At 38.1% G+C, this 24,923-nt stretch overlaps 1 protein-coding gene across 1 annotated transcript in view; it reads left to right on the forward strand.

Moving 5' to 3' along the window:
- Window positions 1–24,923, forward strand: part of vopp1b (VOPP1 WW domain binding protein b) — a 99,936-nt gene that overhangs the window by 66,691 nt on the left and 8,322 nt on the right. Inside the window, exon 4 of the mRNA XM_015354336.2 lies at window positions 13,622–13,758. Within this exon, the coding sequence (XP_015209822.1) occupies window positions 13,622–13,758 (137 nt within the window). The remainder of the gene's footprint in view (window positions 1–13,621; window positions 13,759–24,923) is intronic.

Below are 24,923 nucleotides of genomic sequence, written 5' to 3' on the forward strand. Positions count from 1 at the left end.
TGGAATTATACATTATGGGAGGACAGGGGCTGCAAGCCCGAGTGTAAGAATATGATTACTAAATATATGTTCAATAGGTATATTAACACCCAAGAATTAAGCATAGTGAAAGTTTTTAGCCACAGTAAATTTGGCATACCCCCATTTGATTGAGGGTATGGGACCCTCATGCAGAGTTAGAAGTGAGGTACAGATGCAGCTATCAAAAATATGCCAGGTGTCACTCAGTATACCACTGTAGGCACTGCAGTATCCTGGACAGCAGCACATTGTGGCATTTTTATTTTTTGAATAATCTAATGCAGGATTGTAAAATTGCCAGTTGGCATTGTGAATACTTAAAGCTGTGTTGTCAGACAAAAAAGTACAGTGTTAAATTTTTATTAAGCACTTGTCATACTGTATGCATCCTGTACTAACAGCAATTTCAATTAATAGAATAATTACATTGTTCAGACAGGATGTTGTTACCACTTTGCCATCACAACTCCAACTGAAATACTGTACTGCAGGATTTAATAAGTAAACTAAGATACATTATGAATAATTATTCATATCTATGTGTGTTTAATTCATCATGGGAACTTGAATTTTTGTTTATGATGCCTAGAGATACAGTAAGTCTTTTTTTCTTTGCCACAATTCTATATCTGTTTTGAAAAAGGCCAATGTACAGAGACACTATATGTCCACGCATAGCAATTTCAAGAAGAATTATCCATTTGGTTCTCTAAATGTCCGGTAACATATTTTTCAGAGACTAATGAGTATAAGTGACTGTTACCTAAGCATCCCTAAAGATTATCTGGGTTTTAGCCAAAAAACAGATGGCTAAACCATTTTGAAGTCTTTACAATAGTGGTAATTCTTTGTTTGCTGAGTTTCAAAACAAAACTGAGATCCAAGAAACAGATTTCAGGTTTCTCACCAGACTGTGGCAAGATACTATACAGTATGTTGAATTTCTATCCAAAGATTATTTAATCACTCTATGATTTGAAGAATGCATCTGGTTTTAGTCTAACATTGGATGAATTGTGTGACGTTGCTAACGCAGAACCATTTATTGTCTGTGTTAGCTTTGATGGGAGAAATTAATTCAAAGAAGAACTTTTGGCACTGTTGCCCCTCAGAAATACAACTCGGGGCAAAAACATATACTGTACAGAGCACTCAAGGACTGTTTGTTGAGAAATGATCTTGACATTAAGAAACTTACTTCAGTCACTACAGATGGTGCACCAGCAATACTGGGAAGGAAAGTGGATTTTATTGGTTTCTAGCTGATATGTATTTCCCAGATTTCCAAGCCTACCATTGCATTATTCACAAGAAAGCCCTTTGCTCAAAATGAAAAGATGATTAACTGAAATTTGTCTGGATGTGGTTGTGAAAATTGTGATTTGTATGTGCACTAAATCTCTCAATCCACAGGCAGTTAAAGACACAGAAGATTATGAAAGCAATTACGGTGATGTGATTCTTCATACTGATGTTGCTAAGCAGTGGCTAAGCAGAGGGAAGGCTTTGGCAAGATCACTCACCACCTCAACATGTTAAATTCAAAATAGCAAGAGTGGCAACCCATGCACATTAATGAAGGAAATTGCTGTGTTTTAAGATAAGCTGGACCTATCTAGCAGCCAATTACAAAAATCAAATTTGACACACATTTTTCCAGCACTTTTTAAGGCTGTGCAAATTGTAATGTAATGTAACCGTAAGTCATGTAATGTAATGGTTGTAATGGTTTTACAAATTATTAGAGAAGGTGATGTTGGGTTTGATATTTGTCCACTCATTTTAAAGACATTTGGCCTTTAAGTCCTCTGCTTCTTTTTGTGGACTATCTTTTGTAGCTACAAAGATGCAGCTATCAAGAGGAGACAAAAGTGCTGTGCAGCTGGAAATAATTTATATGCATCATAATATCTCTTCAGAAATAGTGACTTTCCACACATATCCAAATGCTAAAAAAAAAAACTACAGTATTTGAAAGCACTTATGTGTGTATAGCTGGATTTGCCGCAATGACCAACATCAAGTAAAAAAAAACAAGCTCTTGGATACAAAAGAAAAAAATGCTACTAAATTTAAAGTCAAAAATCCCCCTGAAGACATTAATACTATTTATAATATCTGTGCAATTTTATTGATTTCAAAACATAGGTAGAATTATTTAGAACTAACCATTGTAATTATTTTACAATAGCAATTAGATTTAAATGTGGTTTATACTTTTTTACAGATGCAATGGTACACTGTAGTGTTCATTTTTACATTACAAAATAAAGATATACAAGTTATGTTTGAGAACCTACATTGAGAGTGACTTTGGTCCTTGTTTATAATAAATTCCTAATTTAAATAATAAACATAACAATATCAATCATTCAATAATTCCAGAAAAAATATTTTTTTAAACCAAAAACATAATTACAATTCATTTCACAGTTATGTTTTTGGCTGGGACTTGATCTCTAGACCTCAGGGGGAGCCTTACAACACACCCTGTAGGGGTTTGAGTGAAATTACTGACACAATGTTTAATTTGTTTACTTTGGCTATTAGGAATCAATCGGCAGAACAACAAGGAGTCTTCACAAGGATTCACACGGAATACATTAACTGATACATAAGACAATGTGTATATAAAAGCTTTCAGGGTAAATACATGAAAGTCTGCCTGGATACAGATGGCAGCTTGTCACATGAGAATTACTGTATCAAGCTATAGTGTGCATACAGAAGACATACATAAAAACAAGGATAATACATTGAGTATACCATTGGTTACACTAGCTTTCTTATCAGTCTCATTAACATAATCAACATTCAGGTACTCCTTAGATCAATTTAATTGATATCGACGTGTTAGAATAATTGACTTCTCAAGGGCAGTAATGATGGATATTGAATTATGCTCATCCACAGCCGTGGTTTCTTAACTCCTGCACAGAGGGATGGCGGAGCAGTTGACTGTGTCCATCGCAGCGCTGTCCAGTCCATGCTGTGATGGCTCTATGCCACTCCAGGCAGCTGGAGGTTGGAGCTGGAGGTCAGTTCTCTCACGTGAGTCGTCTGGGTTAGTGCTGAGCTGAACTGAGACAAAGTCTGCGCTCAGAGTGGTAACTGCTTAGTCGGTGCAAGTCACACAAAAAGGGGAAAAACTCGGTTTTCTACCTGCATAGTGCCTACTGCTAAAGAATACTATATTCAGGTTTTTCAGAGAAAATCCAGCCGTGACCAAGTGATCAAGTGGGCGAACAGTGGTAGCTAGTGGTACTGTAGCTAGCTGGTTGCAAGGTCTTGCAGCAGGTAACCAGATTTCTGTCTTTACATACAAGCTCACACTGTAACTGAAAGTAAGGTAGGCGTGTGTCAGCTGTCAGTCAGCTAAGTTGGTTTGGCCGAGAGAGGCAGCGTTAGAGGCGATCCACAATGCTTTTTAACTGGGGAAAATACGGTTTATTGAGTCACCCGGTGGAATGGGTTCCCACACCCTGCAGATCCCTGATCTTTTTGGAGGATTGGCCATGGCCTGTGACTTTTAAGATTATGTCCAAATGTCAATGGCTAATTGATAGACATCCAAGCAGTGGGCATCCATCTTAGCTTGCATTGAAACTGTCACGATATTAGTCCCCCCTCCTTAAGGGTGCTCCAGCCCTTTCACGTGAGACTCTATTCTATGCACCTGTTCCCTATTCCCATCCCACCTTAAAAGCCAGGCGCTGACGCTCATCCAGGCTCTGCTCTGATTTCCATATCGTCCGGGACCTGGAAGCGCCTGGTTCCGTTAAGGTTTTAACCTCTGTTCCCTGTCCGCGGGTTCCGACCCGGCCTTCGTGGTTTTTAATCCTTCTTCTGATGGATCTCCTGGTTTTGGACTTACTCGTGTGTTTTGGATACTCTAAGGATTACTCTTTGGGATTGTTCGCCTCAGCCACGCCTCCCCCGTGCACCAGCGCACCTTGGACACGCCCCCCTGTCTTCAGCCCCGTTTTCCTGCATGACGTTTCCCCAGTGTTTCCCCACTCCGTCGGATTGTGTCGTCCGCATAGGGTCCGGAAAGAACTGTTCGTTACAGAAACTAGGTCTGGACTATCCTGGGATACGTCCTTTTCCAAAAGATAAGCCTCTTTGGCTTTATTCCTGTGACAGGCAACAGGCTGTTTGGTCCAGGCACACAAGAATTATTAGAAATCTTAAGTTAAATAATAGGCCTTGTCCCTACATCCCCATAGCTTACAGTTCTCTGCCACAGTCCTGAATTGGATAAAACAGTTAGAAAATGGAAAGATGAATGATTACTGTTCACTGTTGGACAATGCATGTGCCTTCAACCCTGGGAAGGTAAGGCCTCCTTTACAGCAAAGGTTAATTGCAATGAAAGATTCAAGAGACCTAGAAACATTTTTTGAAGCCATATTGCTAGATTAAAACAATGCTCACAGAAAAGAAGAATAAAAATGGAATACATAGGAAGATTGAAGTCTACTTTGAATAGCAGATGAATATCTTTACTTGTATTATCTATATCATGCTTAGGCTGACAAATCACTTGTCATCTTTCCCAACACTTTAGCATAGTCTATAAAATGACAACACCTAGTTACACAACACATGTTTGCTACTCTTGCATTATCTTTAGGAACTACACAGTTGAATATTACAAAAGCAATGTAAAAAACTAGTTTAAATATGTACCATATTTGATAGGGTATAAAATTAAGGTTTACTTTTTAAAGAAATAGATTCTGTTCCTATTGTACACAAAACTGTTAAATTGGAATAAAATAAACTATAGCTTTTTTAAATGAGGAGCTACTGTATCACTGAAGCATTTAATTTCCTCCTGCAGCCCCAGCTCTTTTATGTATTCTACACAGCTTTTATGGGCTTGTATGATAACATGAAGATAGCACTGCTGCCTCACAGCTCCAGGGTACTGGAATCAATTCAAATTTTGTAACTTACAATTCCTTAATTTATGCATGCCACCTCCTACAATTCTTAGTTCAGATAAAAACAGATCAGTACAAAGTGCACTTGTTAATCTCCATAACTGTCTCATATATACAGTAAAAGGACTAACTGAAGAGCACATCTTCAAGCCACTTTTATGACTGCACACAGTACAGGTTTTCATATGAACTCTTCATTCATGTAGGTGTACCAGAACTTGCAGAGTGTTGGTCACACCTAGGCCTGGAGCGGCTCGTAGCCCACGGTTGCCCCGGGAAACCGCAACACTCCTACGGGCAATTACATTCGTCCCAGGGTTTTCAGAACAAGCTTGGGCTGCCTTTGGTGTGTACGTCCCCCTACAAATCAGGCACCCAGACATCCAATTAATTCTCTTACTTTCCCTGTTTAGTTCCCTAAACACCAAAGGAAAGGCGTTCTGACATTGAGATTCCCAGAGTAGTGTTATATATATATAAAATTGTGAAGATCCTGTAATATAAAAACCTAAAGGTCTTGGACCTGGGACCTGGATACATATTCTTTTATATCCTTTGACATGTATAAACAAGACGTTCTTTCCTTCAAAGTGCAGTCCAGACCTCTTACTATTCATCGAACTACTATTACTACTCCACTATTCAGTATTGAGAATAGCTTGCAATCTGGTTTGCTTTTGTGTTTGTGGAAGTAATACTGTAGAATGATTTTTAATAACTGTCAAAAGCTATTTCTGAATTTTTCCTGCCAAAATTGAAACCGTGCTTTGAAAAATTCACTCTGACATTCAGTTCTCACCCTATTGATCAATTCTGTTGTTCCAATACAACAGATACATTTACTTTGCAAGATGTCTGACATCTAGAACAATTATGTTAGTGGAAATCACCAAGAACTTTCTCTCTTCATATACTCATCTCATATTTTCTAGACAACAACTAAAAAAAGTCTGGACAACAACAATAGTCTAAACAACAAGGACAGATAGCTATCTGTGTGCAGCTTTCGATGATCATTAAAATATTTTAAAAATATTTTGTGCATGGTGGTGCCATATGGCGCCTAATGTGACGGAGAAGGCCGACGCATAGTCTCTGAGATGCGCTTCTTTTAACAGTCAAGCGAGAGACTAATAACGAGAGGCATTTTGGAGCTGATTGCGAATTAATACGGACATCCGCTATCTCAGGTTCTGAGGCGAACACAAGGGGAATCACGTGAGAATGTTTTAAAGCAGTGGTTCTCAAACTGTGGTACGCATACCGGCAGTGGTACGTGGAGTGCCGCCAAGTGGTACACCAAATGACCCTGGAACTGTGTCGTGTGCGCAGAAAAATCGGGACGGGTTTTCATATTTTGTATTTTAATACGTGTCGAATACGTAGCCTACGTACTACGATACAGTGCGCGCTAATAGTTCAGTGGACACTGAACTATTGAAGAACCTTATTTACCGTTGGCAAAAGAGCTGACACATATTATGTGTAGAGAAAAGGCTGCTAAACAGCTCGACCTCCCCCTGAAAGACACAGTCATTCATAGAATTATTGAAATGAAGGATTATATCAAAAATACACTGATAGAGCGCGTTAAGATGAGCAGATGTTTTTCACTGCAATTAGATGAGTCTGTAGTCGATTTGGCCAATTTGCTCGTTTACGTTAGATACGAGTTTGAGGGCATGTCCCATGAAGACTTTCTGTTCTGTAAACCGCTACCAACAGGAACTACAGGAGAGCACATATTTCAGCTTCTGAATGAATTTATCGAAGAGAATGGTCTCGACTGGATAAAATGCGTCTGAGTTTGTACAGACGGTGCTAGAGCAATAACAAGCCGACATAACGGTGTAGTTGCATGAATTAGATTGGTTGCTCCAGAAATTAATGTACGCATTACAACATCCACCGCGAGATATTTGTCGTCAAGAAAATGCCTGACGATTTAATATGTTAGACTACTGTACGTTGTGAATTATATCAAGGCTCGAAAAATTAATTCACATCTGCTTTGCTCAACTGAACAGGCTCACCCCTCTCACTGAAATGGTGCTTTTTTATTAGATGTTGTTAATGTTTTTTTTTCTGTAAAACACTTTGAAAAGCCACCTTTAAAGGCGCTATATCAAATTAAGTTTATTATTATAATATTTATTATATGTATGTGTGAGTGTGTGTGCACGCGCGCTCATGTTGGTCATTGAGAATTTCTGGGGTTCCTATGAGAAGATGACTTGTAGGTGGTACTTGGATGCTTTGGTTGGATTAGGGGTGGTACTTGGTCCAAAAAGTTTGAGAACCACTGTTTTAAAGGGTTCTCTAACTAGAACCCAGGTGGTGCTAATTCCCATTCTCATGTGAAACTGGTTAGAGAGGGAACAGCTGGAGAAAAAGAAAAAAAACCTTTCACACAATTGTTTTATACACACAACCTACTCCGCCCATTCAAACTAAAAAGCAAAAAGAACTTAGAAGATAATTACTATAAAAATGGTCACAATTACAGAAATTCAAACCTTTGCTGCGGCAAACCTGGGTGAATAAAATTATGTAAGCCTACCTCACAACTAGTTGAGTTGTTTCTCTGTGTAATGATGGTAATTCTAATAATTGCAGAGTAAAAATGCCTAGTTCTGTGAAGTTTTTTGGTCATTCAGTAAATCTCAAGCAAATATTCAATGCTTAAGGCTAAGGAGCTTTCAAAGAACTTCAGGGGCAAAGTAATTGAAATATACATAACAGGAAAAGGATACAAGGAAATGTTTGAATATCCCTGTGAGTAAAGTCTACTCAATCATCATGAAATGGAAGGCATGTCATACCACCAAATGGAGTTGTTGGATAATTAGGAAACTGCTGAAGGATGCTACTGTGAAACTAACAATTTGGAAAAAAGCTCCAGAATTTGATGGGTGAGATGAAAGATAATGTGCATCAAACAACCATATCCAGAACACTTCACAAAGCTTGCCTGTATGGAGAGTGGCAAGAAGGAAGCCATTATGAAAAATAAGGCACATGGAAAAAAGGCCTGCAGAGAGTTTGCAATAAAGCACCATAGCACTGTTGCAAAAGGTGTTTAAGCTGTCACCTTGTGGAACTTCTTAGTCTATATGCCAAGCATAACATTTAATGTAGACCCAACAGAGGACAATCTTCTGCTGACTTCCAGTCAACACCATCCCTATAGTCAAGCATGGTGGTGGTAGCTATGGGTGGAGCGGCGGCACTGTGGCTAAGCATCTGCACTTGTAGCTGGAAGGTTGCCGGTTCAAATCCTGTAGTCGGCAGAGGATTTCTACTCTGTTTGACCCTTGAGCAAGGCCCTTAACCCCAGCTGCTCCAGAGTTGCAATATAAATGGCTGACCCTGCACTCTGACCCCAACCTTCTCTCTTCCTGTCTGTGTGTCTCATGGAGAGCAAGCTGTGGTATGTGAAAAGACAAATTCCTAATGCAAGAAATTGTATATGGCCAATAAAGTGATCTTATCTTAAAAATCTATGGACACATACTTCTCCTCAGCTGGAAAGCATGTTAGAATGAAGGAAAAAAACAATAGAACAAAGTAATACTAATAAATAGTAATAAAGCAATACTAAAGAATTAAAACTATGGCAAAAATGCCTTTCAGCAAGGCAGTAATCCAGAGCAAAAGGCGTTAAGCTACACTGGAATGACTTCAGAAAAAGAAAGTGACTGTCTTTGAGTAGTCCAGTCAAAGTCCTGACTTGTGAATCCTATTGAGAGTCTGTGGAAGAGTGGAAAACATAAGCAATCCCCAAAATACTTAAGGAAGTTTTAGCAAATCTGCCTAAATGAGCAAAAATTGTACTTAGTGGTGTGTAAGGTTTTACAGAGACAGACCTAAAAAGAATTGTACAGTAGCTGTAATTATTGCCAAAAATTGAGTTTGTGTTTGAATACTTAATGCAATCAACATATTTTAGATTGTTCTTTTAGTTTTTGCTGACATTTACTGTAATTTATCTTACCCTTCTTACTCTTCAGTTTGAGCATTCAGGTTTTAAATAAAAAAAAAGATTATATCTGAAGAAAAAAAACATGAATTTAGTGGCACTGACTAAACACATTTTGTATTCAGGTTTTAATGGGGTCTTATGCTAAAAGTGATGTCTAGGCAGGATGCCCAGAGTGATACAGCATTGCCAAAGGTAATGCTAACTCTGCAATACATGAATTGGCATTCAACTAGCAATAACAAGTTTTATCTTGGCCAAAGCTCACTTCCTGAATGAGTTTAAAAGCTTTTGTTCTGCAGCGCAGAATTTTTAATCCTGATTTTCTGAATTGAGTTAATACACCGAAAAAGTATTCTCCCTCAATAATTTCTTTTGTTTTATGACAAATTATGTATCCATTTTTAAGTGATTATTTGAATCAAAATATAAAATCTCAAACTGAACACATGGGTGAAGGACATTAAATGTCAGCAAGCCAGTAAAGAAAAATGAGAAACTAAAATGTTAATTGCATATTCACCCAAACCTAAATGAGTTCAGATGCCAAAACCACTCTGACAAATCACAGAAATAGTTGAATTAATTCCATTTGTTATTATTAGTGATCTGAAATAAACACACCTGTCTTGGTAAGGTTTAAAGCAATATTCAACCATGAAGGCAAGAAGCTTTTAAAACAATCCATTCCAAAGGTTGTAAAAAAAGCTTATATTTGGAAAAGATTATAGCATTTCTTTATGTATGTTCTAGCAAAACGTGATTATTTACTCTGGGGTGCCTGTCCCATAGAAACAAATCCTCCCCATGGTAATTGGGGTGCCCATCTCATTGAGACAGCTCTTGAAACAGTTTGCCATTCTTTAAGAAAACTTTTTTAGCCACAATCTTTTCGAACATCAGTGCTGATTGTTCTACCTTTTGTTAGTTTGAATATTGTATCTGAACAAAAGAGTGTAAATTCAGGATGTGGAGGAATCTTCTCTATTCTTCCAAAATACTTTTTAATTTTTTTCATGATTTAAAGTTGTAAAATTGAACCTAGAAGATCATATTATTATTATTATTATTATTATTATTATTATTATTATTATTATTATTATTATTATAGATACATAAACTATAATTGCATACTGTGAAAGATACTATACAAGAACAAACCTCTCAATGTCCTACTTTAGAGGAACAGAAAAAATATATTGGACTCAAGAGCATCAATATTATTAAGCAATTATGTTAATTTTAGGAGTTAAATGAGCTGTGCTTCCAGAGAAGGCTAATATTACTGGGTATAGAATATTCAGGAGAGAAAGGCAAAATGAAAGAGGTGGTGAAGTACTACTAATACTAGTTCTTTTCAATCTTTAGAAATCACACTGAAAAACAAAGCAACAAGAGGTATAGTGAAATGAGTCTGCTACAGATAACATAATCCAGACAAATGGAGTTTTTAATGAAAGTTCGGGAGGAATGAAGGCAGCCGCGCTCATTCGACACAGCTGCTGCAATTCTCACTAATCCTGACGTAAGCAACCGATCTCCATAAATATCAAACGTCACCCTCTCCTCTTCCTCGTTCGTTTTCTGCATCCCTCCTCCACCCCCTCTCCACCTTTGCAGCTACCCAATTGGTTGCATGGGGGTCCTATCCTCCCTGTCTAACGGCCGGGAGGTTGGCCCTCAGCCAAGCGGGTTACGCCAAATCTCCACATCACAATAAACAATTCTAATTTCTCCCAAGCTTTCAGCTGCTGTCATTCCTCGTGAATCATAATTATTAGATATTATGGGATTACATTTGTCCTCACTGAGACTGAATAGTTCATATGATGAATGTCTTCTTTCTAACCCATCAATAAGGGAAAGTGTTTTTATTGGTCCTACAGTATCTGTTCAAGTAACCAACATAGACTAACAAAGGTAGACTAAAGAATAATATTGGGAAACAACAACATGATCACTTTTGAATTCACAAGTTTGAAGAAATGTTCTGTTTCTGAAAAATGTGACTTCTTAGTCCCAAAATTCAAGGAAAACAAAAAGGAAGTAGTTCACATTGTTGGAGGTTATGTTGTCCATTGTTGGAGTTGCTAATTGCTAACAATTAGCAACTAATTTACACATTCTGGTCATGCCCGAAAATACAATATTGGAAATTCATACATTTTGCTCTTATATATAGTAATATAGTAAACCTAGACATACCATTTGAATTCTCTGTATGTTTTTGGGAAATTTTACCTTTGACTGCATGGAACTAAAAGATAGATACTGTATATACACTAGGAATTCTTTCACCTGCTAGTAAGAAAACGAACACGAAAAAATGGTTCACTAAAGATCCTCCAACACAGGAACAGTGGATTAGTGTTGTGAAGGTTTATGTAATGGAAAAGATCAAATGCAGCCATTAAAAATCCACGCTAAAACCCTGTACTGCGCTAAATTATCTGCTTTTTAGCGAGTTATACCGCAGTACGTGATTTGCTGGCCAAAATGTCCAACAAGCGGCACACGTGGTGCATTGGTTGTTAGTGAAACGATTGCTTCATTTAATCTCTTTACTGTGCATGTTTGAATACGCTATATATTGAAAACTAATATGGAATTTTACAACTAATTCCAAAATTCAAATGATATGCCTCAGGGACTCATTATAGTATTGTAGCATATATGGTTTGTGCAGGAAAATCAAAATATCCCCCCCTCCCAGCCGGGTCTTGCCTCCCGCTGTTCCAAAGCCATATGGTTTCAAAACGTTTTACTTCAGCCTAGCCTACTCACACCTTACAACCATGGCTACTGGTGCTGCTGTACATTCCAATGCGTGTCTCTGTGTTGGTCCACCAGGTAGATACCTCTGTTCTGACCAAACTATCCTATTCTCCTCCCCACATGGCCAGATGGCGCCTAGGCTGGGCACCATCTGAGTTGGATGCTGCATCATGGATCCAAGAGGGACATTGTGGATATAGCTATCGTTTAGGAGGATTTAGCTGGTCTACAGAGATCTGCTTGGAGTACTGACATACAGGAGAAATGATGGATGGATTAATACCTTTATTCATTTATTCCTTTTTTTAATTGTATAATGTTAGCATGATCAAGGGGGTTGGGCAGCCAGTTGACATTGGCCCCTTAGAGGTTTTTTTTCTCCTTACTAAGGAGTTTTTATTCCTCTCCTCTGTTTTCTTCTGGTTTTTCTGTTCTGTATTCACAACATGTATGGTCACTTGCTTTGTGAAGTGCCTTGGGGCAACCTTGTTGTGAAAGGCGCTATATAAAATTATATTGAATTGAATTGAATTGTATGGTTTCAAAGTATGTGTGAAATATCTTACTCCAGTTATTAATTCAATCTATTTTTACTCACCCAGCTATGTAAAAATGTAGCCAAAAGGATCTATGTAAAGGTTAAATTCCAGGTTGAAAAGACAAGACTCACCACGTCTTCTCTAACTCTACAGTTATGGTCATTGGTCCATGGTCATTCATTATTAATATTGTAACGAATGGCAGGCATATACACGGTAAAAACTGGTTGCAGCGCAGTGACAGTACAGCCCTCTACTCCCCTACGCATAACAGGGATGTTGGCTGCATAGGCTGAGAAAGGTCTTCTGTAGCTCAGCCTCCTAAACCTCTGTTAAGCAACCCAGGAGACCTGGGTTTGCGCCCATGTGGTGCAGAATGAACTGGGACAAGAGCAGTGAGAGCACAATCCCAAAAACCTGAATTTGTTATAATATTATTAAAAATATATTCCGTATTGCATTTAAATTGGAATGTTTTTACAAATATAAGAAGAGGCGATATACAATGTGTAAATATAACCCTTTTCCCTCCTTTTATTTAAAGAATTCTGTGAAGAAATCCTAAATCACGAAACCATGACTAAAAACAATTCATCCAGATACACACACTCACCCCATACCCAACAACAAGCTATAATAGTGGACTATTTTTATATATTCAGCTATTTAAGAAACAAAGTAATTCTCTGATCGGGCTTTGAACTGCCTGGGTGCAGCGCACTACATGACAGCCCATTGCCTATTCCCACTATAAGGACAATAACATATACATTTTTAGAAACTAACGTAAAATGTTTCCAAAATGTCCCCTTGTGATATTAAAGATTCTTAGTTACATGACTCTATATTAATATTACTATCAAGAGGTATTAAATCAGTACATCTTTTATGAAATTCAAATATTTTAAACATTTAATTAAAAAGTAAAAATCTTACTCACAGTTTCTTGCTTCTTCTGCTTTAGAGTAAGAGTTATGGCTGACACTAACACTTGATACCTCTGACCTTTTAGTTTGTTATTATATTAGTTTTGGGGGGCATATTCCATTGATGTTTCCACCTACTTCTGTCATTTACTGGCCTGTGCGTAGATTGGTAAATGAGGATTGCTAACTTTGCTAAATGGCTAAATGGTATAGATGGTTAATGTCATAATCCACATTAGTACAACCAACTAACCATAGTCAAAAGCATAGTTTTAAATGTTTTTAACTACAGTAAATGTTCTGCCCCAACTGATAAAGCAAGCATGTATTTATATGATTTATCAGGAAAGACTTTAAGTTTAGCTATCAAAGAAAACAAAATTTCACTCTACCCTTTTATATTGTTTGATTTGTTCTCTCTTATTTTCTCTTTAGGCTTTTGTTGATGATGGGGGTGCTGTTTTGTTGTGGAGCAGGTTTCTTCATTCGCAGACGAATGTACCCCTCCCCTCTCAACGATGAGCCTGCTTTCAATGTGTCCTTCACAAGACAGCCTGTCAGCACCACACCAGGTAAGGTGGAATTTGGAAAACACCTAAACAACTTTTGCCACCCATTACATTGCATGTTTGCACTGATATACTCAGCTCACTCTTAAATTCAGAAGACTTGTATAGAATATAGAATAGAATATATAAAATAGTTACAAGTTTTATGTTTTATACATTTATGTCCAGAACTGTTATCCAGACTGTATGAATGGCTCTTTGACGTGGGGGTTTGTGGAATAAATTAAATGTAAAGAATACTTAACATTTCTTAACAGATTCTTGGTGTTTTTTCAATATTTTGCAATCCTAACCTACAGTATAGGGCATATATCATTTTTGATTAAGTAAAACAATGAGTTTCTCCACAAATGGGACAGGTTATGGTCATGTTTTTAAAGAAACAAATATTTATGTTTTGTGTAGTTCAGGTGGGTAGCTGCATCAGCATGTGTAATCTGCAAAGGAACAAGTAATAGGTTTATTCCATGCTGAAAGAGAAGAGAGAAAACATGTTTTGAATGTGAAGCCTTCTTCAGGTGTGAGAAAGACAGGGCAGACAGCAAAGATTAAATAACACAGAAGAACAAAAGCTGGGAGAGGGGAGGAGGCAGGAGGGGCAGAGAGGCAGAGAGGCCACTCAGGAAGTACAAAGTGGAGAGGGGTGAAGAAAGGTGTGAAGTCAAAACCCGCATGAGATTAGAGAAGATCACACGAAAATAAATTGGTCATTGAGAGAAGGAGGAAGGTGTGAATCTAATTTCAGGATTTTTTTCAGGATTTTTGTTTCTGTAGTCTTTCTGCTATGGGTGTTGAGAAACCCTTCTTTAAGAACGGAGACAGAGAGATTGGTCATTTGAGGTGAAATGAGAAACTATGGGCCTGGAGAAATCTTTCATCTTCACAGCCCTAACATGTTCTCTGAAGCAGTCTCCTAGTCTCCTTCCGGTTTTCCCAACGTAGGTAGCTGGGCATTTTTTGCAGGAGATTGTCAAGCATTGAAAAATTCATGAATTGAATTGCAACAAATTCATATAGGTGTTACTGTATAAGAAAATTGATAATCACTTTGCAGCCGATGTTCTGACATTTTATTAAATAGATACTACATAGGTGAATTTTATTAAGTTCATGTACATTTGGCATTAAGAGGAATCATTAAGAGGGTGTTTCACCTATGAAAGTATCAGGCTAGTAGGATGTGTGACCACTGAAAGTCACTTTACAACTGTTTTGTGACATTCTGTCTCATTCCACAATAACACACATTAACAGATGTTCAATGGAGCTTACATTTGGTGACTAGAGCTTCCTTAGCATAACTCTCATCTAGCATTGTTCCGCTAGAATACTATCACATCAGTAAGAGCACACAAGAAGGGCAGTGGCTGAGGTCCAAGAATATGATCAGTGTAGCACTATGTACAACAAATGACGTGTGGCAACTAAACACTCCTGCCTCGATCTCCAAATTGATTGATCTATTGCACATAACAATTCGTTTATGATCTTCCATCTGTGCCACACTTGCTGATGTCCATCAGTGTGGTCTGTATAAAACCTTGATTCATTGCTAAAGAGGACATGTCTCTACTGCTGATAAGCTTATCTGTCCAGCCTCCAACAAATTGGTTAGTTCTGTGTTTTTCTTGTTTTGATTTTCATGAGGCTTGGCAGTTAGCAGATAACACCTTGTTATCTGTACTTACCTTTTTTGTTTAAATAAAATGTCAACTTTCAAGCACCATCTTGAATGATTCTATAAGATTAGAAGTAGAAAACAACTATTTTGTTATAGAGGCATGTAAGACACACATGATCAAAGGCTATTTCTGGTGGTTTACTCTGGTAAACTTCATGGCAAACCATTAGAGCCTTCAAGTATAGAACACATAAGGCGAGACAGGAGAACAAAAACGGAGCAAATCAGGGAGACAGAGAGAGGAGAAACAGAGAAAACATCGAGATAAGACAGAGCATAACTTTCACCCTTTGCTTTCTCTATGCTTATGCGATGCCATGCAAGAGAGCCTTGTCCTGATTAGTCTTGGAGACCAGATTTTGGCTAAGTAATCTCAACATTATTTTAGAGAGCTTGCTTTCCTGTTTATTTTAGGAAATTATGGTTTCCTGTAATTTAGAATTCTCAGAGATAGTGTATAGACTTCTTATTGAGTCTATTATCAAATTTAGTCTTTTGAATATAAACAAGGGAATCCCACAAAATAAAATGGTATTTGTGTGGGGTTTATGTAGACACTTTCTTTTATGCAGCATCTTTATTAATCCTAATCTGGACTCCAAGAAACAGTGTAGCTAAAGACATATAGTTAAAGACAGACTGATTGAAAAAAAAACCTGACTCCAGATTGCCCATTTTATTGCAATTCTGAAATAAAAAATGTTATATTTATCCCCATCCTTTCTTTTCATCTTAAGAAAGGAAAGATATTAAAGAGTACAGAATTTAAAAAGGCAGACCCATCTGTCTACAGTAGCCAAAATGTATCCAAGACCCAGGGAGAAGGAATATTGCTGGCAGGTTTTTGCCCCCTCTCGGATAGACGGCTTTCAGGTGAGGTTGATTGAGGTGTTTTCTCAAACACTGATTTTTGTTCAGTTCTTTTTCACTGCTTTCTTCAGATATCTTGGGTCTTTAGTCTGTTCTCTCGGTCCAGTGGATTTTCCATTTTTACTGTATTCTGCATGTGCAGCAAAGCAAAGGTGCCAAGGTGGCAATTAACCTGATGCTGTTACTGTCTTTTTTGGCTGTGAAGAGTAAAAACCAAACACCAAAATCATGTTAGGAAATAGAAATACTGCAACCCCTGTCTTTGTACAGTAGGTAGGGTTATAAGCCCATTCACATCTGTAGTATTAGAAAATACTATATCCCTTAAATATTGAATTGAATTGAATTGAAAGAAATGTTTTTATGTTTGGAAATACAGTACACCACTCATGTATTTCTTTATTTCTTCATTAATTTAAATATACAGTGGATATAAAAAGTCTATGCACCCTCATTGAAATTGCAGGATTTTTTATGTAAAGTCAGAAATCAAGATAAATCATGACAGACATTTTTCCATCTTTAATGTGACCTAGCAACCAACAAAATTCAGGAGAAAAACAAGTAGTTAATTATTTTAATTATTATAAACTACCACACCCTGGTTGCAAAAGTGTGCACACCCCTTCCCAACTAATACTTTGTAGAAGCACCTTTTGCATTCATTACAGCAGTGAGTCTTTTTGAAAAGTCTCTATCAACTTTGCACACCTGGACTTTGCAATTTTATCCCACTCTTCCTTGCAAGAAAGTTCAAACTCCTTCACATTGCCTTTAGGGTCCCTGATAGCTCTCCATAGGTCATACCTTGCATTCTTATAAAGGTTCAGATTGCCAGACCATGGTTTCTGGTTGGGGAAAAAGTGAACTGTTTTTGTGGGCACACAGTCATCTACACATGTCTTACTACATTTGGTGACAACTGTAGTGTACTCATGCACGGCTTGAGTACAACCTTTAAACACGGCCCAGTCCACAGATTCAAAGCAGCCCTGCAGCTTCATCTATCTCCTCCATCCAGGGTTGTACTTGCTTGTGGACACATTCTCGTGCTTCAGCTGATTGTCCGAAATACGGATGAAAGATGGAGCATTTGGTGTCCTTGATAGCTGTGCAGCAGTGATCAAGAGTATTTGCACTCCTTGTTGGACAGGAGACATGTTGGTCATATTTTGGAAGAACTTTCCGCAGGTTGGCCTGATTAATGTCCCGCAACAACACATACAGCTTCAGGGTAAGCAGTTTCATTGCTGTTGTGGCATGTAATTCACTGAGTGCTGTTTTCACATCCGACCGAATGGAATACACATCGCACACATAATGACAGATGAAAATTCTTTAGGTAGGTAGAAAGGACGACATTTTAGTAAGATATTCCAGGTCTAGAGAGCCAAATTGCTTCAGAATTTTCATGTCTGAACACCGAGAGTTGTTTGTCATTAGACATACACCACCGCCTTTTTTCTTACCAGCCAAACCATGCGATAGGTGGAGAATCCATTGAGCTGAACGGCTGAGTCAGGTTGATTTGGGGTCAGCCAGGTCTCGGTGAGACAGAAAATACAGCAATCCCTGATGTCCCTCTGGTGGCTTAACCTTCCACTTAGCTCGTCCATCTTGTTCTCCACGGACTTCGTGTTGGCCAGGAGGACACTCGGGAGTGAGGTCCGGTAGCCGCGGCGCTTCACTCTTGCTTGAAGTCCTCCCAGTTTACCACCGGCTCAGCTCTGAGTCAGGTGGGGGGTCCGTACGCAGAGGCACCAGAGATAGTTGATTTGGATTCAAGTAGGATATATCTGTGTTTAAATCGATGATTATCGATCCAATGTCCACAAGCACTTGTTGGTCATAAATAATTGTTGGAAAGACAGACTGGATACAAAAAGCCCACAATACGAAACAGACAAAGACATACAGACAACGAGCAACAAGTCTCAACTCTCCAGTGCCATGTTGAATTTTTCTTAGTGCTTATTTTCACGGGTCTTAGGGTCTTAGTGCTTATTTTGGCATAGTAAAATAATCTGGAGTGATGAGCTTAGCTCATACTATTGACAGCAGTTCATAAGCACTCCAGAAACAAAGGAAATGATCAGTGTGGATTCTACTGGTAAGTGCTGGTAAGAGAAATCAGCACCACCCCTAGTGTACTGATTTCTCTCGGTACAAAAGAGAACTGAACAAGACAGAGAGCATCTACTCCCAGAGAGCTAAATGGTAACATCTCTGGTGAGACAATAAGTTAGATTATCATAGAGACTGGTAAAGTCTGTTAATCAAAAACAGGCTACTTAAAATACCCTGACGGTTGATGGATCCTCTGGTGGTTTTAAAAAATAACTAAGAACTAAAACGGTAAAGTAGAATGGCTCAGGTTAAGGATTAAACTAGGGAGGGAAGAGTTAAAATTGTTTGAAAAGTTTTTGTACATTTTGAAAGATTGTGAAACAGCTGAGTAAATTGGTAGAATGATTGTATAATGCCAACTAAAATAAGCAATACATTTTATTTTTGAAGAAAGTGAAGACAATAGTGCTCCAGCTTGGTTTCTTTTCCCATTTTGTGTTCTGGTGAGGTCTCCTTAATACATTGCAGGAGGAGCTCTGGTTTATTTAGTTTCTACTATATACAGTACAGTATGTGTGGTAAGTGCTCTTCACAGCAGTGTAAGAAACTGTAATAAAATTAGTTTTAGCTGTTTGGTTCCTGCAATCAACAGCTGCTGTTTTTTTCTGAAAGGTTCTTTGTGATTTCTACTGGAAACTTGGTGGCATTCAATTAATGCTTTCAAGTTTATCGAGAAAGCTGGTGCCTGAGCCATGTGTCACTTAAAACATGGGAAACAACAGGGCTATTGAGGAGGTGGACTGTTTCCCAAACCTTTTTGTTACATGGGAACGCTCTTTAGCTCACAAAGGAATAACAATAAGAGCATATTTTCTAAGTTTCTGCACAAGGTCTTTGTCTTATTATATTATATCTATAACCCTGTCACAGCCACAGCCTTAATGAAATTACAACACCCTAACCTTAGGGTTCCTTTCTAACCCATTTTTGTCTTATCCTAGGAGTACAGCTTTTTTAGTTGAAGGATTGAGTATGTGTGGTCAGTGTGTACTCACAGAAAACAATTTGAATTGCCTTGATTCTGTAAATCAAGCTGTTTTGTAAAATTAAATGTGTTCCAATGAATTCTGTCTTTGTCTTTCAAGTCTCAGACTTTATGCAGAAAGTGAGCTGTATCTGTATAATTTCCACAGGTTTAATCACCATGAGGAAAATACACGTCTCATATTCTCTCTTCTGCTGGATGTTGTAAACATTGCCTTCCCCCAATGTACGTCTTTGAAAGAAACCATCAGAGATTTCATGCAGTGTGATTTCACTAAACTGTTAAGTAACAATTGTTTTTAGTCTGAAAGCTAAATCATGTGTAATGTGTCTATATAATACTTCTCTATTTAGTCTATAAAACAGGTCACTAGGTTTCCAAGCCTTGGAGATTTATAACATAAGTTCACATGATATCCCAAAAGCATGCTGAGTCATTCAGGCAAATATAATTGTTAGAGATTAATTAGATAGATTATCCTTCCATTCCATGTGATTGTTCTATGGCTCGAGGGAGAGAGTCACTAGTATGGAAAATACACAGTATATCCCGTATCGTAGCAGTGGTGGGCTTGTGTGAAGCTGCCATGTTGTTTCCCACTTTGAGCAAACAATGGACTGTGTCCTGACTTTGATATTGGCATTTTAACTGCTGCTAGTAAAGACATACGTTCAAAAGTAATGTTACGTTTTTTAATTTATTTTTTGTACAAGCTGTTATGTGGAACAAAACCAAAACATGAGATTTAAACAATTTATTTATGTGAGCTTTTACTTTGTCTTATATACTTTGCCTTTTTTTCCTTTTTTCCTTTAGTGTTTTGGTTTGCTTCAGTAATTCAGTAATCAGTAAATACAATTTCTAACATTCTAGTGATTTTTTGGTTGAGGATAAGGGTGTTACGGACAGGGTCTGCCGTCCGTGTCGGGTTCTGTAGTAGACCCTATGCAATGGGGTAAGAACTGGAGGAAGCAGGAGGTGTGGTATGGGAACACACACAGGGGTTTAATGGTGCACAAAATAACAGTGACAGTCCATGAGACAGTGAGCTGGGGAGACAAAGAGTGGCGTCCAAATCTGATGAGGTTAAAATCCCCGGGAAGGGGGAAAACATGAACAGACAACCAACATGGAGATCCTGGGATAACGGGGCGAGGTCCTCCAGATCCCGGGCTCAGGAAGCGGGAGGTGTCAGGGATAAGGCTTATGCCCTCAGGAGACAGACGTACAGTAGGGCACCCTGGTGCTACGTGGGCCTTGTGACTTCTGTACCCTAATGTTGAGCGCTGAGCCCTGGAGGAGCTAAGAATAAATAGGGGGAGACACAAAAGGGCACACCTGGAACACATATAAATGACCACAGGGAACTATTGACAGGAGTAAAATGGAGCGCCTTCTAGGGGAGGGATGTCAACCATAACAAAGGGGCTATTTTTTATTCTGTGAGGTTTTCTAGCTGGCAATTGGTGTATTTTTCACAGGAGACAAATGAGAATTTTTGCTCTTCTGATTTCAGTTTTCTCTCTTTCTCATTCTTTTTCATTTTTTGTATTTTAGCAGCCTTTGTAAATAAACATCAAAGAGTTGCTCTTTTGTAGTTTACTAGCTAACTGAATCTAAAATTTCATCCTGTGTTTTCTCACAGTCTAGAGTCTGGGCCTGAGCTACCTGGCTGTTCCAGGTGTTCACAACTCGGATACCCCATAACTGTGGAAAGAATTGCTTCCTGTCCTCTGTTCTCAACTCCTGTGTTGACCCTCTCTTTACTGTACATCTTATACTTTTTCTGTTCAGATCAAGTCTCCAACCAACTTCCTTTATTTCAGATTAAACGTTTTATTCCTTAGACCTGTCATGACACAACAATCCCCTGAGCTCATGAAAAATTTCCTGTTGCTCTTCTTTCAAGATTTAATTTCAAATTATTATACATATATAACATTTTATATCTCTCTTTGAAATGTTTTTTTTTAAATGAAAGTACAGCTTTACAATGCACTATAATAATGTAATTTAGAATGATATACTGTACACCTTCTTCCTTGGGTTCTGCAAGGTTCTATGTACGCAATTTCAACCTTAATGTAAAACCCTCCTGTGGGTCCCATAACAAAAGTTTGTAGGTTTATGTTATGCACATACTGTAAAAAGCACGTAGTGCTGCAAATTCCTTCTGAGAAGGAATAGTGCGTTGTACATTTCATTGACTTAATGCAGGTGGGATAACATGTGCATATTATATTGTGCTTTTTCATTGACTACTGCGAGTAAGCTGGATTGAAATTATGTCAGGGAAGCCCCCTAAGTGATTTTATAATTTACAGTGCTCTATATAAAGGAACAGTACAGTGTAAGGTAATGAAATGTATGGTGTTATAGATTCATTAAAAGGTTAAAAGTTCTCTCTATATTTTTATATACTATATATATATACTCTATATTTTTAAGTGTATGCAATAGTATATTACAGGGTTTTAAAGTATTTTTAATTACTCATTATTTCATTTCTCTCCCCCTACATAAACAGGGGATGTTTCCTTTCTTTCGCGTACCTACCTCATGGACTGCTACCTACTGCTTCAGCCTCTACTGCTTTCTACCCCCAGCCTTGATTAGTACACAGCTGTTAACCATTAGGATATCCTTTTGTGTGGTTTGGTGTCCAAAACTGAAAACAGTATTCAAAATGAAATTGTTCTTGTAAGGCATTAAATTAAAGTAAACTTCTTAGCTACAGTATATACTCAAGCATTCTGTTACTTTTTTCATTCTTACCTACATTACATAGGTTCTTGCTTTTCAGTACCACTCCTGTGATGTACAGTACATAATTTTTACCTTCTGTGGGGGTCACTTTGCACTTATTTAATTAAACAGAATCTAAATCTGGAGATTAATATAGAGGATGGGAACAGTAACACACCTAAAATGGAACCTTATGGTACACCACAACTTACTGTTTATCAGCCCCTTAAAAAATAATTTTCCTGTCTCCTGTTTGTTAACCAGTTTGTCAGCCCATGAGCACGTCTTATCAAATTTTGATTTTGAAGATTAACATTTTATGAAGGGCCCTATCTAAAGTTTATTGAACCTCCTGCAGCTGAATTAAATATTCTTCAACAATTTTACATAATACATTCCCCCAATACTTCATTTCACTGTAACCTGCAATGTAACAAGTTTTCAGATTTTCATAAGCAGAAACTATAACTCATTCTCTACATCTTATGGGATAACTGTCTATTCAATAAGTTTAATAAACAAATTGGTGCTTATATACAGCTGGGGAGCACTAGATAACTACTGTATTATGAAATTATTCTTCGTCGTATTGCACACAGTAGATGCCAGTGCCTTCAGGCATGTACTGTCACTTACTTTATAAAAACATTGTAATGCAAGATATATTACTGGCTTTTTTAATAGGGAGTAAGCCATGCAATCAATAATTTGGTTTAACCATAAAGATCTTTCTAGAAAGTGTGAAATTATATCCTGGGAAATCACCTACAAGGGCGCTATTGGGTTTCAGCTGTTTTTGCCTTTGATCTCAGTTATTTTTCCCAGAGATGCAGGTGGGTAAGATGGGCACCAGCTTTCAGCCACATAACATGGCAGGATACTCCTTGAAAAAGCTACAGGCAACCTGTCAGTCCATCTGGCGTTCCCTCCACTGCCAATTACCAGGAGTTTCAGAGGTTGTGCAGGCCTTTCAGCCTCACTGAAGTGACTTTATCTGTACTGAAACTTTAAAGCAGCACATGTAGGAAAGTTCATTCCTATTGGAAAGGGGGAAATTTTATATAGATCAGAAACCATATCAGGGTTTGGCATTACTTGTATAATTGCACCTCTTTTTTACTTTCTTTTTGTAAAAGTAATTCTAATAGTCTTTTCAAAGTCTTTCACATTATCTTGATCTTGGTAATACTGCTTCCATAGTACATTAATAGTAAGCAAACTCATACTAGATGAATGCCATTGCTGATGTCTATGGACATTTTTCAATTGCCTGAGTCAGCTGCACAGTGATATTTTGAAACAACACAATGGGATTACTTCTGCATATAGAAATTGTGCTGTCATCTTAGAGGTTAATTAGAGGTGGATGGTGGAAGGGAGTCCCCATTACCTGTAAAGCGCTTTGAGTGGTGTGTCCAGAAAAGCACTGTAAGTGTAAGAAATTATTATTATTATTATTAATTACCTGCTATAGTTATAACTGTTACAATTCAAGGTGTCTCATTTTCAGAAATAAACCAAATATATTTATACAGTACAGTTTATATGGAGTGTACAGTGTACAGTACTTACACTGATGCTATCATTATTAAAAATAAGGTAACCTTACTTTTAAATATAATAAGAATACATTCCAAAGTTAAACAAGAAAGTGCTTCAGGCAGTCTTTTGACAGCTGGTGACGTTTACCAATATGTTTAGCTCCAGTAATTTGAAGATGACAGTTTAAAGCTGGTTTGCTAACCTTTTTACAACCTTTAAAACTTTACAAACCTTAACATGGTTGCAAGTAAAATAAGTGTTTAGTTATCCCAGAAACATTCTGTCATGTAGACCACCAACCTGTGGGTGTAATGATCCTGCTGCTCAGTGAGACTGGCAGTAGATCGTGAGGCATGAGCTGAACCCACAAGTGGATAAAAGACAGATGAGGCCCTGTAGGGGAACTGTAGGCAGCACATTGACAGGAGAGCACAGTGGTGGTGCAGGCAAGTAGTCTGGGTGCTGCTGCAGTCTAGGGATCCAGGGAATCGTTGCAGTTCAAGGTCATTGTCGATTCCATCTTTTGTCCAGCTAGTGTTTCCAGGTTGTGCCTCCTGATCCACTGCTGGTGTCACCAAGCAGCAGGATAGTTACAGAGCCCTGAGCAAAGACAGAGCACCCCTTAAATATCCATGAATCACTTGAAGCAGGCAAAGTAGTTATTTGCCTCCAGGTGATCCAGGTCCCCTGTCAAATCGGTGTCCATGACAACCGGTGCTGAGTGACAGGTGGGTGGAGCAGTGGCCAGCTGCCACACAAATGCTAGAGTATCATACTCAACCCCACAGAGTAGCAGTGAGGTTGAGTATGACAACAGGCTTGTTCTCTGTCGTGTATCTTTGCTTTTGTTTTTAACATTTGATAGCTGAATATTTTCATATAAAAAGAATTGGTGAAGTTCCATGGCTTTTATATTAATCAATTATCCAAATGATATGCTTGTTGCATTTCAAATTCACAAGGTTCTAATCAGCTATTATACTCCCAGCCTCTCTCGCCTACGACCTGAACCTCACAGTGCCTTCTCTCTTACCAAAACTCATACACACATTGATATCTACCTCTACCTCAAATGTCAAGAAGCTCACTCACCATAATTTTCTATCCTTCATTTCATTCTGTTGATGTATATTTTTGCACATCTGTTGTTTTGCACATTACCTGTTACCTGTTGTTGTTTTGCACGTTACCTGTTGTTGTTTTCCGCACTGCCTGTTG

Source organism: Lepisosteus oculatus, chromosome 6, assembly GCF_040954835.1.
Source record: "Lepisosteus oculatus isolate fLepOcu1 chromosome 6, fLepOcu1.hap2, whole genome shotgun sequence".
Taxonomy (NCBI): Eukaryota; Metazoa; Chordata; class Actinopteri; order Semionotiformes; family Lepisosteidae; genus Lepisosteus; species Lepisosteus oculatus.